At 39.6% G+C, this 16,544-nt stretch overlaps 1 protein-coding gene across 5 annotated transcripts in view; it reads right to left on the minus strand.

Moving 5' to 3' along the window:
* Nucleotides 1-716: 716 nt before the first annotated feature.
* Nucleotides 717-16,544, minus strand: part of UAP1 (UDP-N-acetylglucosamine pyrophosphorylase 1) — a 38,666-nt gene continuing 22,838 nt past the window's right edge. For 2 of the 5 annotated variants that reach the window (XM_007976352.3, XM_007976356.3), the window contains 6 exons: nucleotides 12,638-12,831; nucleotides 11,495-11,635; nucleotides 9,718-9,906; nucleotides 7,449-7,499; nucleotides 2,707-2,773; nucleotides 717-1,284 (listed from right to left, as the gene is read on the minus strand). In XM_007976352.3, coding sequence (XP_007974543.2) covers nucleotides 1,192-1,284; nucleotides 2,707-2,773; nucleotides 7,449-7,499; nucleotides 9,718-9,906; nucleotides 11,495-11,635; nucleotides 12,638-12,831 — 735 coding nt within the window. In that variant the 3' untranslated portion in view covers nucleotides 717-1,191. The remainder of the gene's footprint in view (nucleotides 1,285-2,706; nucleotides 2,774-7,448; nucleotides 7,500-9,717; nucleotides 9,907-11,494; nucleotides 11,636-12,637; nucleotides 12,832-16,544) is intronic. The other 3 variants (XM_073008191.1, XM_007976354.3, XM_007976353.3) reach the window with 2 other exon arrangements.

A 16,544-nucleotide genomic window follows, 5' to 3' on the forward strand; every position in this document is an offset into this window, starting at 1 on the left:
AATACTTAAATATTATTTAAGATGCATTTATAAAGCTCAGTCTTTTCAAACTGGCTCTGCTTGAGCTGGGACATCCATCTTCTCCTGCCCTTGGACATCTGCACTCCTGGTTCATTTTAGACACACAGAACCCTTACTAATGACCAATGATCTATGGCCCATATTTAAAGAACCACCTTTGTCTTTTTTTTTTTTAATCCTCCAAAACAATTACAGTAACAAAAAACTGGAATAGCCTGCCACAGAAAATTCAGAAACTATATTCTTTTGAATTCCTAAGTGCCACCAAATATTTGAGCAAAACAGAGTAAATGAATAATTTGAAACAAGGTTTCTCAACCTTGACACCATTGACACTTTAGGCCAGACAATTCTTTGTCGGAGGAGACTGTCCTGTGCATTGTAGGATGTTTAGTGACATCCCTAGTCCCTATTAGATGCCAGCGGTACCATTTCACTTTCCCACTTGTCACAACCAAAAATATCTCCAGACATTGCCAAACGGCCCTTTGGGAGGGGGACAAAATAATCTTTGAGTGAGAGCTACTACTATACAGTGACAAGAAGAGAAAGCCCAAAGTTAGACATTCACTGAAAGAAGTTCTATGACTCTGCAGCCTCATTGAATCATCGATTTGTTTTTATGCATTCTCTTAAAGTTTCTCCCAAGTTTCATATTTTCTCAATGAAATAATTTCTTCAAGTACAAATGACACTCCAGGGACAAGAAGACACATTTATTTTACCGCCCAATTATTTTCTTAAAAAAGCTTGATGTTTGATAAAATAAAACAAACTTTTAGTACCATAGAAATCTTTCAACATGTACAATGACATATTATTACTATGTACAACTTCAAAAACAAATGCTTCCAGCTCCAAGTAAACTGATGTTGAACATCCTGCCTATATTTCAGCTGTACAAAATTTCCTGGATGGCCAATAGTCTCCTTGGCTTGGAAAAAAATTATATAAATAAGACCTTCAATGAGTTGGGAATCATAAAAATGCTATCTGCAGTTGAGTCATCTGGATCTTGGGAAGTGTGCAATAGCTGTAAGAGTTCAACGAGCAAAATAAAACCCTGTGGATATTTAAACTTCGGTTGTCCAAGAGGTCTTGTAGGTTCACAGTTGGTCTATCAAAAATAAAAGCTATTCCTATTGTGGCAAACAAAACTTGGTATCTGGTTCAAATACCATTTTTCACCAGCTCATGAACTCCATTCTCATCGATGATTAGAGGTGCATGGAATTCTTTATCTGCCACATAACTTTCTAATCCCTAAAAAGAGGATTGAAATGAAACACAATTAGAAAATCTGCACTTGTCATGCAATGCTGGACTTGCTATAATGATGATTTAAAGCACAAATGCCAAAAAAGGTTGAGATGCAGAACATAAAAGTCAAAATCTATTTAATATACATTTTAGAGTAGACTTAATGACTGACTTATAAAAGCACAAAAAAATATATAAAAAAAAATTACTCTGATTATCATTTCTACAGTTAATAAGATGACAATCATTTTTCCTACAATCACCTCTCACAAAATTAACTTTTTTTTTTTTTTGAGACGGAGGAGTCTCTCCCCTCTGCTCACTGCAACTTCCACCTCCCAGGTTCAAGCAATTCTCGTGCCTCAGCCTCCTGAGTAGGTGGGACTATGGGCACCTGCCACCATACCCGTCTAATTTTTTGTATTTTTCAGTAGAGACAGGGTTTCATCATGTTGGCCAGGCTGGTCTCGAACTCCTGACCTCAAATGATCTACCTGCCTTGGCCTCCCAAAGTGCTGGGATTACAGGCATGAGCCACAAGCGGCCAATAGAGTTAACTTTCTAAGCAAGAAAGTTGTCTCTAATGCTACAACAAAGCAATACAAAGATCTCCAGGAAAAATATTACATAATTAAAAGAGTAGAGACCTCTAAATCCCCAAGTACTGTCACCCAAAAGTGACAGTACTAAGTACATGAACAAGCTAGACTCTTTGAAAGAAAAGTTACATTGCATTTTTAAAAAGCCAGATGATTTATCTAAAAAAACAAGGGTGACTATATATTTTTCAAAAGCCTACTGCATTTCAATGTGTGGGTGAAATGGACTAGCTACTGTAGATGTCTGTTAATGGCAACTAACTCACTTATGGGATAGATGCAAAGCCATAACAGGAATTCTCAAAGAGAAGAATTCAGAACAAATGCAGTTTCTCAACTTGTTCCCAGGAAGAGCTCCTCAGGGCAGGACCATCAGAAAATGCTGCATCTTCTCTAAGCGCATCCCTACTTAAACATAAAACAATGCCAGAATTCTACTTTTTAAAAAAGTTTTATTGCTTTGTTATTTTTTTTTTAATTTATAAAGACAAGGTCTCACTATATTGCCCAGGCTGGTCTCAAACTCCTGAGCTCAAGCAACCCACTTGCCTCAGCCTCCCAAAGTACTGGGATTACAGGAGTGAGCCACTGTGCCCAACTTTATTTCATTTTTAATTGACAATAATTATATATATTTTTGAGATACAATGTGATGATGCGATGCATGTATACACTGTAGAATAATCAAATAAGGCCAATTAACATACCTATCACCTCAAATACTTATCCTTTCTTTGTGGTGAGAACATTTAAAATCCACCTTTTTGTTATTTTGAAATATACAAAGCTTTGCAAAAGAATAGAGGAAAAAGTAAAGCAGACTTACTTCTCCAGCATAGGAGATAAGAGGAGAGATTTCACACTGGATTGGTACATCATTGGCATCCTTCAAGCTAAGAAAAAAAACAAATGTGTGTTAAAGATTTTGCTTCCCATGTTACTTGCCGGAGCAAAAGTACAAACCATCAACTTTCCTCTGAGAAGCTTACAGATAACAATTCTGCCAGTTAAACAAATGGAACAGATGCTACCCTAATGATCACTAAATTCCCTGAGGATTAAGTTAATATGAAATTCTCAGGTCAGAAGGACACTATTTGGGGCAAGTGCCAATAATTATGGGTAGCTCTTTACAGCACTTCACTAGTTTTTATAGTTTTTATACACTGTCCCCTTACCTACATTTCATTTTTTACTATTTCCAAGTTTCAATTTGATAAAAAGGCAACTACTTGCTAGGTATATACTATATGCCAAGCCCAGTGCTAGGTGCTCTGGAGCCCTTCATATTGCATTTTAATTCTCACCACTACCTCGGTACTATTAAGGTTGACAAACATTCTAAAGCTGTACTATCCAATACAGAAGCCAATAGCCACACAGGGCTACTTAAACTTAGTTAAAATTTTTAAAATTAATTTAAAATTTAAAATTCAGTTTCTCAGTCATAACAATCACACTTCAAGGGTTCAGAAGCCATGAATGCCCAATGACTACGAAATTGGACAACAAAGATATGCAACATTTCCTTCACTGCAGAAAGTTCTATTGGACAATTAAATTATTTCCCAGTACATGTTTTTCTGTACATCCCAAATATTCTAGATTAACTGAGCTGATTTATTCAGTATGTTTCAAAGTACTTCTCTGTTACCAAAAGTCCCTTTCTAAAGAGCTAAGGCATAAGGCACTCAAGCAAAAGCAAGGTCAAAGTCCCTATTTGCTTCATCTAGGTCACAACCTAACATTTATAGCAATGAATTTCTAAGTTATCTAACACAAAAGTCAATAAATAGTCAATGCATTTGCAGTCATCAGACTTCTTTGTTACTTGCCGCTTCAAGAATCTTACCAATAAGACACAGGGCACAAAAATATTAGTCTCTTGTCAAACCATAGCTCTTTCTTTTCTTTCCCTAAGTACATAGTCTCAAACTTTGCTGGAGTGAATAAAAACCAGAGGGCTTCTGAGTTCAGCTACAGGTCAACCTTTCTCTAGCATTCAAAGCACTCTCTATCCTACTTCAACTTACTTATCCTGAGACTCTCCACTCAAATCAGACCAGTCACACTCTTTGGATTATTCCAAGTCATTCTCAATTATGGCCCCATAAAAACCACACTCATCCTCCAAGATTTGGCTCAAGCCCCAATCTTCTCTTGACCACTGCATTTCATAGTAATTGTCTCCATCCATTTAGTCATATAAAAAATAAATGTGGCTGGGTGCAGTGGCTCACGCCTGTAATTCTAACACTTTGGGAGGCCAAAGTGGGTAGATCACCTGAGGTCAGGAGTTCAAGACCAGCCTGGCCAACATGGTGAAACTCCATCTCTAGTAAAAATACAAAAAATTAGCTGGGTGTGGAGGCGAGCATCTGTAATCCCAGCTACTCAGGAGGCTAAGGCAGGAGAATCGCTTGAGCCTGGGAGGCGAAGGTTGCAATGAGCTGAGATCGCTCCACTGCACTCCAGCCTGTGCGACTGAGGAAGACACCATCTCAAAAATAGTAATAACAATAATAAATAAAAAATAAATGTATTAGACACCTGCTAAGTCACTGCCTCCTAGAGTTATTATTGCTATAGCACACATTTGGCACATAATCACATACTGTCTGAAAATTTACTTAACTTTTATGTATATGCATCTTGAACATCCCAGTAGGCTGTAAGAAGTGACTTATTTCTCTTGTATAAGATACTTCAGCACCTAGAATACTAATAGCACCTATAAACCTATGAGCAGGCCTACCAATGCTTGTTGTCTGAACAAATAACACTATGAAAATAGACAGATGACAAACTAATGAAGGGAAAAGAGGAGGTATAGTAGGGCACACACCTCTCTACATACGTGCCAGATTCTACCACAAGAGCTCAAGAGGTCTAGTCCAGACCTTCTAGGGCAACTCAAAGTCATACAAAACCAAATGAATTTTGAGTAGGCATGCCAAGGAAAAAATGAGGGCCCACCCATTAATAAGATGTATATAGCCCAGTCCCACCTAAACCCCGAAGGATTCAGTGTAGCAGGAACAGAAGGTGGTTGTGAACCCAAGAAACACATATACAGCTGGCCTTAATATATAACTTCCATTCTACTACCACAAAGATACCCCAAGAAACTAAGGAGTCAACTTTAGCAAACAAAACTGGATGCCCTGAAGGAGGGAAAACAGAAGCTACCATCACCAAATGTAAAATCTCAGGATATAGGCAAATTAGCCCAATATACCAACTGCCCCACAATTCTTTAGCCATGCATCCTTTTGGTAGCTAACAGTATTCAGTAAGCATTAAGGTGAGAAATAAAAATAATACTGTGTCAAAACTCAGCATGGCTGTTTCCCTTCTTTCAGAATACTCCCAGCTGCTTCTTCCCTCTTTTACATAATATACTTTCTTTTCGTCTCTCACTATTACATGATTTTCTTCAGCTGTGTGAGTTCATCCTTTGGTGCCAAGGATTATGCAGGAACTCTTTTTCAGTGCATGGTATCATTTAAAGTCAAACTTTCATTTCACTTTAATTATTCTACAAACAGCTAAAATGAAGAAAACTGGGCGATGGGGGGTTTTAAATAAAAGAGTAAGAATAATGTTTAAAGCTTTTTGTATCTTAACTAAGATAGCTAGATGCTGTCTTCAGTTATATAATAAAGAATCTATTACACTCTTAGGTTCAAAGCTACGGTTCAATGACAAAAAAATTTAGTCAAAGTTTTATTTTTTTAATATAAAAGCAGTTTGCTTCCATATATTAAAAATGGTAGATGAGACAGAAAGTGACAAAGGGATCTGCATACAGTTCTCAAGGCATGAGGGACAACAGCCATCTGTGGCAGCAGTCCCCAACCCCTGGGCCATGGACCGGTACTACTCTGTGGCCTGTTAGGACCTGAGCCACACAGCAGAAGATGAGCAGTGGGCAAGTGAGTAAAGCTTCATCTGTATTTACACACGCTCCCCACCACTCACATTACTGCCTGAGCTCCATCTCCTGTCAGATCAGTGGCCGCAAAAGATTCTCATAAGAATGTGAACACTATTGTGAACTGCCCATGTAAGGGATCTAGGCTGTATGCTCCTCATGAGAATCTAATGCTTGATGATGTCTCCCATCATCCCCAAATGGAACCACTTAGTTGCAGGAAAACAAGCTCAGGGCTCCCACTGATTCTACATTACAGTGAGTTGTATAATTACTTCATTACAATGTAATAATAATAGAAATAAAGTATACCATAAATATAACGTGCTTGAATCATCCTGAAACCACCCTCACCACCCCAAGTCCGTGGAAAATTTGTCTTCCACAAAGCCAGTCCCTGGTGCCAAAATAGGTTGGGGACCACTGACCTACAGCACCTGTAAGAAATCGATCAGATCTCTGAGTCCACTTCCTTGTTTACAGAGTCACATCCCAGAAATATTGACATTCACAGGAATTTGGGCAGAGGAATGGCACAAACAGGAAAAAGCACTTGGGTGACACTGATGTCAGTGCTACTCTATTTCTGAGACAACTTCCATCTCCAGATCTTTTGCCCTACATATATTTCCCAAATTACCTTAAAAACTTTTTTTTTCTTTTTTTTTTTTTTTTGAGATGGAGTCTTGCTCTGTCACCAAGGCTGGAGTACAGTGGTGCAATCTCAGCTCACTGCAACCTCTGCCTCCTAGGTTTAAGTGATTCTCCCGCCTGAGCCTCCTGAGTAGCTAGTTAACAAGTGTGCACCACCACACCAGCTAATTTTTGTATTTTTTGTAGAGATGAGGTTTCACCATGTTTGCCAGGCTGGTCTCCAACTCCTGACCTCAGAAAATCCACCCGCCTTGGCCTCCCAAAGTGCTGGGATTATAGGCGTAAGCCACTGCACCCAACCTTAAAAACTTTAACTTTCAACGTGTAACAATAACACCAAGCTGTCTCTTAAACTATAAAGATAACGGCTTTTCCAAACTCTGTCAGTACCCAGATGGGAGAGGATATATGTTACTTCTAACTAAAAATGATCTGCCATTAAGATTAAAAGATTCTTTAGAAGCAAGATAGTAACTAAAATTAATGCAGTGACCAAAAAGGGGAGTTATTAGTGTGAGAATAAATCAACAGAACAGTTTTCACCATATCAAGGGCCATCAAACACGACAGGAACAATTAGCCTTTATACTGACAGCATACACCCAATTCCACAAGACACATCTTCAGAATGGTATTTTTAAACCTGTACAAGCTTATGTTAAAGGTGCAAAATGTGTTCTCCCTGACCTGCAACCTGCTCTGGATCTTATCTATCATCTAAAATTTGTCAGTTCCAGTTCTAACACCTGTGGTCAGATTCTTTAGTAAAGCATGCTCCCCATTTCCAGCATGCAACAAGATTCTGAGTTAGTGTTATCCAGAGAGATACCTGCCACCAAGTAAGCAGTGCACCCACACCAAAGCTTCAACCATCCTCCCTCCAGACCCCCAAAAGGCAGAGCACTAAACTACGATGCCAGTTAGTATGAAGGGAAGCACAGCCCCATCACCATGCACTGTAGGCAGGCTGGTATATTTACTTGTGATTGACATCAGCTGTGATGGTCTTTGACTTCCCATTTGTAGCACTGCTATGTGGGAATAAATAAGCATTAATGGGAATGGAAGCAAATCAAACAATAACAATGAAATGGAGTTGCAAAATATACTTGATTGAATGGTATGTATTTATGGTAAATCATAAATTTGTCCCAAGAGACCAAAAGGGGGTTAAAAAAAATCAAAATAAAACTCAATGGCCAAAGATGAAACATGAGGACAACGTGACATGCCAAGACCAAGCTTGTTGACCAATACAGAGCCCAAAAGTGGCCTTGGACTGGGAGATGAAAGCTACCACTGCTGCTTCTTATAAAACCAGTTACGTACTAGTAAATTCCAATGTGTTATCTAACATTTTATTATTTTTTCTTGAGATGAAGTCTCTCACCCTGTCACCCAGGCTGGAGTGCAATGGTACAGTCTCAGCTCACTGCAACTTCTCCCTCCTGGGTTCAAGCAATTCTCCTGCCTCAGCCGCCCAAGTAGCTGGGATACAGGTGTGTGCTACTATGCCCAGTTAATTTTGTAGATTTAGCAGAGTCAGGGTTTCACCATGTTGGCCAGGCTGGTCTTGAACTTCTGACCTCAGGTAATCACCTGCCTCAGTCTCCCAAAATACTGGGATTACAGGCATGAACCACCACACCCAGCCCAATATTTTAACATTTATTGAGGCATTCTTGCAGCCAGCCATCTTATCCGTTAGGAATATAAATTAAATGGCAGAATGCTTTTTACATAAGTACGGATATATCAGATGATTCAGAAGGGGAAATTCTAGGTGCCAGTGAAGGTTTCATCATAAAATACAAGATTTAGGCTGAGCACAATAGCTCACATCTGTAATCCCAGCACTTTGGGTGGCCGAGGCAGGTGTATTGTTTAAGCCCAGGAGATGAAGTGAGCCGAGATCGCGCCACTGCACTCCAGCCTGGCTGACAGAGCAAGACCTTGTCTTAAAAACAAAAAGGACTGGCCAGACATGGCAGCTCACGCCTGTAATCCCAGCACTTTGGGAGGTCAAAGTGGGCGGATCACCTGAGGTCAGGAGTTCGGGACAAGCCTGACAAACATGGTGGAATCCTGTCTCTACTAAAAATACAAAATTAGCCAGGCATTACAGCAGGCGAGGGTAACCCCAGCTACTTGGGAGGCTGAGGCAGGAGACTCACGCAAACCCAGGAAGCAGAGGTTGCAGTGGGCAGAGATTGTGCCATTGCACTCCAGCCTGGGTGACAAGAGCGAAACTCTGGCTCCAAAAAACAAACAAACAAACAAAAACAAATTTAGCTGGAAAGTATTTTACCTTGGATTTAAATTGCTACAATACCTTCTTTTTTTTAACTGCTCAAAACCAAGGCCATTTCTAAAGTATCAGTGAATGTAATTGATATTTACTTCTGTTCTAGACATCTTCCTCAATGACCTGAAAGTACGACAGTGAAAACTGCCATGGGACTACAATTTGTAGGTAGCCTGGGGTTGGTGGGGCTATGAGTGGGTCTCACAGACAGTACTATTAATGGTAGTGAGGTCAGTTGGGCCCAGTGGCTCACGCCTGTCCCAGCAATTTGGGAGGCCAAGGCAGGCGGATCACAAGGTCAGGAGATCAACAGCACTCTGGCCAACAAGGTAAAAGCCCATCTCTAATAAAAATACAAAAATTAGCTGGGTGTGGTGGTGTGCACCTGTAGTCCCTGCTACTTGGGAGGCTGAGGTAGGAGAATCGCTTGAACCCGGGAGGTGGAGGCTGCAGTGAGCTGAGATTGTGCCACTGCACTCCAGCCTGGTGACAAAGCGATACTCTGTCTCAAAAAAAAAAAAAAAAAAAAAAGTAGTGAGGCCACAGATATAATAGGGCAGCAACAACCAATCCTCTGTGGCTGAAGGACTTGCCCTGTGGTACAGAGTGTTACCGATGGGCTTTAACCATATGGCACACCAAAACAAAAAAAAATCTTCTGATCGTTATTTAGTAGAAGTCTTTTTGCTGTCATGGTGGCATTGTTTCCAAAACATAAAAATTAAAGAAAGAGATTTGAAAGACTCCTCTTCACAAGAAAGTAAAACAATCATTCTCTTTGTAATAGACAAAGCTAGTGTTATTTCACAACAGGAACTATTCACACATTAACACTTTGTTTTTTAAAAAAGATCTAGGAATACAGAGAGAGAGAGAGAAAGTAGTCCAAGAGGAGGAAAAGTCCAAGAAAGCATTCATACAAAAGAGAAAAGATACTGACTTACCGGGGAATTGCTGGAAGGCGAGAGCCATTTTCATCTATGAAGTGGCCCCCTGCATTAAGGACCCAGCAATGATGAAGGGACATCAAAGCATGCCTTGCAGTAGTAGGGTTGTCTTTCCCATTCTGACTGTCAGCATTCTTTAATGGGGAAAACTCATCTTCCCGTAATACTTCATACACCACAAACTTCCTAGAGCAAAACCATATAAAGACCTCTTTATTATGAAACTGCATACACAGCTTCTAACCCCTTAACATAGCTAAGCCTTTGGTCTTCAACAATGGGCTTTCCTAATCCAATTTGAATGATGAATAAAATATTGCTCATCCTTCGACTAAAGAAAGTTGAAATTTTCTTTCTGAATGCGAAATGAGAAATCATTTCCCCCCTCAACTATAGAACAGTTCATCTTAAGTCAGAAAGATTAGGAATCCTAATGTACAAAGATCACATTAGTGCCTGTTCTGGGGGGGGAAAAAAAACAGGCAAAAAAGATGATTTAGAAATGGAAAGATTAATTTCATTTTATTAATTTATGGGTTTTTTTTTTTTGAGACAGAGTCTCACTCTGTCACCCCGGCTGGACTGCAGTGGTGCAATCTCAGCTCACTGCAACCTCCACCTCCTGGGTTCAAGAGATTCTCTCACCTCAGCCTTCTGAGTAACTGGGACTTCAGGCATGCACCACCACGCCCGGCTAATTTTTGTACTGTTAGTAGAGACGGGGTTTCACCATGTTGGCCAGGCTGGTCTCCAACTCCTTGGCCTCAAGTCATCCACCCGCCTCAGCCTCCCAAACTGCTGGAATTACAGGCATGAGCCACCACGCATTGATTTTATACAGCTTATTTGTCTTCCTCATTTTTGCACTCATCAAATTCTGAGACAAGCATCTCAACATCAAATGTGATCTTTATAGAAAACTACATAATCTAAAAACATGTTTACTAAAATATTTATTAACAGGGCAGTAAAAAGATATCCTAAATACAAAACGGGTCAATTCTTTATCTTAACCTTTTCAGTTTCTCATCCAAAATAAACGACTTTAACAACTTTACGGCCGGGCGCGGTGGCTCAAGCCTGTAATCCCAGCACTTTGGGAGGCCAAGACAGGCGGATCATGAGGTCAGGAGATTGAGACCATCCTGGCTAACACGGTGAAACCCCGTCTCTACTAAAACATACAAAAAACTAGCCGGGCGCGGTGGCGGGCGCCTGTAGTCCCAGCTACTTGGGAGGCTGAGGCAGGAGAATGGCGTGAACCCGGGAGGTGGAGCTTGTAGTGAGCTGAGATCCGGCCACTGCACTCCAGCCTGGGCAACAGGGCGAGACTCCATCTCAAAAAAAAAAAAACAACAACAACAACAACTTTACAGGAGACCAAGGCGGGGCACAGTGGCTCAAGCCTGTAATCCCAGCACTTTGCGCAGCCGAGATGGGACAATCACTTGAGGCCGCGAGTTTGAGACCTGCCTGCTCAACATAGGAAGAACCCATCTCATTTAATAAATATATATATATGAAAAAAAAACTTTATAGGACCCAGAAACTAGATGATTAAAAAAAAAAAAAGTTGTACTCATAGGCAACTCAGATCACACTCCTGGTTTTATTCTAGAGAACCATAATGAATCTAGACTGCATACTCACAATCAAAATGCCATGTGAGATATGTGCTATCAAATGTTTCCTAAAAACAGTTTCATGCCTAAGAGAGTGAAGAGCAGCATTTTAAGACATTTATTTAACCTTACTGGTACTATTCAAAGCATACTTTGCAAACTGGAAGATGTCAAAGACAAATTTTTCCATCTTTATTCCATTGGGTTTGTCTGGCTTAACTAAATGTCCTTGGGTATCCACATAAGGAATCTTCTTCTGAGCCACATGGTGCTGCAACTGAGGTTCATAAACACTAAGAAGTAGAAGGAGAAAAGATATAATCATGTTTCAGATTTCAAATGCCAGAAAATCTTATAACACTCAGGAGCAAATGTGTCAACAACCAATACTAAGATTTTCAAAGTGAAGAGCATTTAAGTTTCAGTTCATACTTAAATAGTAAATGAATAGCTTTCCCCGAATCATCTATTTTTTAAAAAATCAAATAACGGTCTCCACTAAAACTGTGTACGTGTGCATTAAAACTGTATTCATTACAAATGCCTTAAAACTGTATATGTGTACATTAAAAAATGCATTAAGTTACTATGGATGAAACAAAAACACAGCTACAAATGGCATAGAATGGGAAATATTCTGGAACTGGATAAAGGTGTATTAACTTTTTAAAAAGTAGAGAGTCATCTTGAATGTCTAAAAGCTAAGTGAAATTGATAGTGAGAATGTCCTTCATTTAAAACTATGGTGGGATAAAATAGCTCTTATTTTATCCTTTGTAGCACTACCCACTGATTTTCATGCAGGTGTCAAGTTCTTTCTTTATTCTTTAGCATACTAGTTCCTAAATGCCAGCTTAGGAATCAGCTGAATTAGAACTCTGAGGACAGCTTCCTAAAAATACAGATGCCCCGAACCGACCTTCTGAAACTCTAATTCAGTTGGTGTAGGGTGAATATCTGTATTTTTAAAAAACTCACAGTTGTGGTAAAGAAAGTTTCATTTCTTATTTTTTGCTTCAACAGAACCTAGCACATAGCTGGGGGTGGGAAGGTGAGAAGGGAGAAATGCTTTGACCTCCCATTAATGTGCTGGGGAATGGGCTCCGATGATTCCCACCTTACAATACATCTTACTAAAAACAATCACAACATGAGATACATGTCCATTTGATAAGTAATCCTCGGGAAAGATGAATTCTGTGGGATATGGATTTGGGGTATCTGCGTCCCTCTTAAGAGTCTTAGTTTCTGATTAACAATAAATATAATTTTAAAAGGCCCCATCTTGCCCATACTTGACAACATCTCTCAGAAATGGTACAGTGAAGAAATGGTTGGCAATGTTCCCCGCATTGAACAGCAGTCGTCCATCTGAGCTTCGTTTTTGAGCTGTTGCCAGGGAAATCTCACTATATTCTACCACCTGGTAAACTCCATCCACTCGGCAAACCACTCCAACTGGTTCTGTAGGGTTCGTTTTTTCCACCACCTGTCCACCAAAGACAGACAACAATAGAGAAAGAAATGGAATTAAATGTTTCTTTGGAGATTTGCCATTGTCAAAGATGACATTTAAAACTTTGCTTACACGAAAAGGTATAAAGCCAAGAAGAATCTTTAACTTTAGACAATCAACTATCCATCTTTATATACCTTGACAGGCACTTTCCAACCGGAAATGAGGTACATTATTTCCTTCCTACTTATCACCTAACTAAACCATGGGCTAGAAATTCCATCATATATATATATATATATTTAGCACAGAGTAAATCACATTGGACTGGGAATAACTAAATCAGGAGTCAACATTCCCCATGTATCTTGTACTTTTTGTTTAATTTATCCTTAACCACACTCAATTACTTTGATAATAAACAAAATGAAATTTCTCTGGGATTCACAAGACAAAAGACCTAAGTTAGGCATTTTGTCTCTCATTTTCTATTGCCCAATATTTCATTTGAAAATAGCATTTCTTTAATTTTCATTAGTGAATATGGCATTTTTCTTGTTTTTCAGGGACCTGAGTAGCAGGTAAAGGGGTTTAGAGCAGGCAGGTCACTAGCCTCCCACTCCAACTTTAATGAGAAAACCCAACCATATTTATCTGTTTTGTATACTCAATTTTGTTTGAAATAAGTGATTCTACATTTCAAAAAATTAATTTTGAAAACCAGTGATGTGACAATTTATCAAAGGCTCTGGGCTGATGGGGAGCTGAGAAATGAGGGCATACTAAAATCAGAGGGAAAATGTAAGAATATGTAATTTTTAAAAACCTCACAAGTGGTTTTGGTGTGCCACCACACTAATCCCACACATCACTGACTTAAGCGTTCACAAGAAAATTATAAAAGAACTATATACAATGAACTAATATAAAATCAAGGTTCAGATGAGATAAATATCCAACCAAAGAATCAAACAATAAAAAATATTTGTCAACCTAGGCAACAAGGTGAAACCCTGGTCTCTATTTAAAAAATAAAAAAATTAGCCAGGCATGGTGGCATGCTGGAGTCTCAGCTACTAGGGAGGCTGAGGCAAGAGGATCACCTGAGTCTGGGGAGGTTGAGGCTACAGTGAAACGTGGTTGTACCACTGCACTCCACTCCAGCCTGGGCAACAGAGTAAGACTCTGTCTCAAAAATACATATTTATTTGAAGGTATTGTTTTATTTGTCCTGTCCAATTATCAATTCAGCATGCTTCAAAATATGTTTAAAACTCTGTCCCCAATTTGACAAGTCTATCCTAAGTGGACATGAAATTATATTAATAAAGTTAAAACTTTTCTTCAATAACTGATTTCTTAAAATAAATACAGTCAGTAGCAGTCTCGTCCAGAAAACTAAAGGCACTATTGAGAACTTCATTTACACAGCAATTAAGAGATATAGGCACTGAGTCTAGCTGGGTGAGGCAGAGCTGCTAGATAAGTAAGCCTGCTGTGTGGTTCACTGTTTGTCACCCTGTAGGAACACAATTCTTAATGAAAAGAAACTTTCTACCAAGGAATTAGATTAAACTGAAGGGGAACATTATGCAGTAAATCATTTAAATCAATTCACGGGCCTATTTATAATTCTTATCTACCAACCCATCACCACCTCTTACTTCATGTACTTTACCTACAGTGGGTATCTTACTAGGAGGGAATTTGGGATAGATTCCCCTTATTCTCATTTTTTTTTTTTTTTAACACACACAGGTTTATTTTCCAATCACCGCTATATACGCCTACTCCCAACCAGCCATAAAAATAAAAATATGCATATTCACATTTTACATTTTCCAAAGGTTTACTTCTATGGCAACTATTAACCTCCAAATATTATAAAAGTCTACATTACAGAAGAAAGCATTTGTAAACTGCATGAAATGGGAATCAATTTATATTATACATAAAAGATATAAAGCTTAGACCGGGTGTGGTAGCCCACGCCTGTAATCTCAGCACTTTGGGAGGCTGAGGTGCGTAGATCACCTGAGGTCAGGAGTTCAAGACCAGCCTGGCCAACATGGTGAAACCCCATCTCTACTGAAAATTTAAAACAAAATTAGCCAGGCATAGTGGCAGGCACTGTAATCCCAGCGATTTGGGAGGCTGAGGCAGAAGAATCACTTGAACCTGGGAGGCGGAGATTGCAGTGAGCCAAGATTGCGCCATTGTACTCCAGCTTGGACGAAATGAGAAAGACTCTATCTCAAAAAAAAAAACACACACACACACACACAAAAGATATACAGTATAAACTTAAAAGGTTTACTCATTATTTCATAAGTTTAATCCAGAAAAACTGAGTCCAGGGCCGGGCACAGTGGCTCACACCTATAATCCCAGCACTCCAGGAGGCCAAGGCAGATGGATCACTTGAGATCAGGAGTTAAAAGACCAGCCTGGCCAACATGGTAAATTAGCCAGGTGTGGTGGCACATGCCTATAATCCCAGCTACTTGGGAGGCTGAGCAGGAAGATCACTTGAACCCGGTAGGCAGAGGTTGCAGTGAGCTGAAAGAAAAGCTGAGTACAAAATAACACTTTAACCTCAGAGTTACTATAATTGCTTGGGTTCCTGCCTTTTAAACTTTGCACTTCTGCAAATTACCTCACTCTTTCAGTCTTTTCTCATGTTCCTCACTCCATAAAAAATACTTAATGCACCAAGACAGGGGCCTATTAAAGTACTGCAGGCCAGGCACAATGACTCACACCTGTAATCCCAGCAATTTGGAAGGCTCAGGCAGGCATATTGCTTGAGCCCAGGATTTCAAGACCAGCCTGGGCAACATAGCAAAACCCCATCTCTACAAAAAAGACAAAAATTAGCCAGGCATGGTGCCGGGTGCCTGTAGTCCCAGCTACTCAGGAGGCTGAGGTGAGAGGATCACCTGAACCCAGGAGGTCGAGGCTGCACTGAAGCCATGATAATACCACTGCACACCAGCTTGGGTGGCAGAGTGAGACCCTGTCTCAAAATAAATAAATACAATAAAAATAAAGTACTGCAAATAATTCTACTACCACAGTATGAATCATCCCCTAACTTACATGTTTTAAGACACATATTTTAATGCTTTGATTTTCTTATTTTAAAAGGGCAGGGGAGCAATTACATAAAAGGCTTCCATTTCTAAAAGATTTTAATATATGCCAGTCTAGTTATATTTTGGTTCCATCTGAATATTTACTTATTCATTCACTGAGTGACTACTACATTACATGCCAGACACAGGACTAAACAGTGAGTGTCTTTGCAAGACTCAGTCTGGATTTACCCTACAGAGTCCACAGGTAATGGAGAGGAGTGACAACACTTGCATCTTTGCGTGATTCGTGTACTCACAAAAGTCAGCACAGCAGTTTAAAGATTTTTGAGCTGTCAGCAAAAACTTAACTAATCTAAAGAGTATGGTTCTATAATGTAATATAATATAAGACTAGGAAGTTGGGAAACACGAACTCTAATCCTGGCTCTGCTAATGTGATAAAGAACCTTGAGCCTGGGTCTTATAAAGTACTAGAACTCTGGCCGGGTGTGTTGGCTCACGCCTGTAATCCCAGCAAAAGGCCAAAGTGGGCAGATCACCTGAGGTCAGAAGTTCAAGGCCAGCCTGGGCAACACAGAGAAATCCTGTCTCTACTAAAAATACAAAAAGACCCAAAAAAATTAACCAGGCATGGTGGTGCACGCCCAT

The sequence above is a fragment of the Chlorocebus sabaeus genome, chromosome 20 (assembly GCF_047675955.1).
Source record: "Chlorocebus sabaeus isolate Y175 chromosome 20, mChlSab1.0.hap1, whole genome shotgun sequence".
Lineage (NCBI taxonomy): Eukaryota > Metazoa > Chordata > Mammalia > Primates > Cercopithecidae > Chlorocebus > Chlorocebus sabaeus.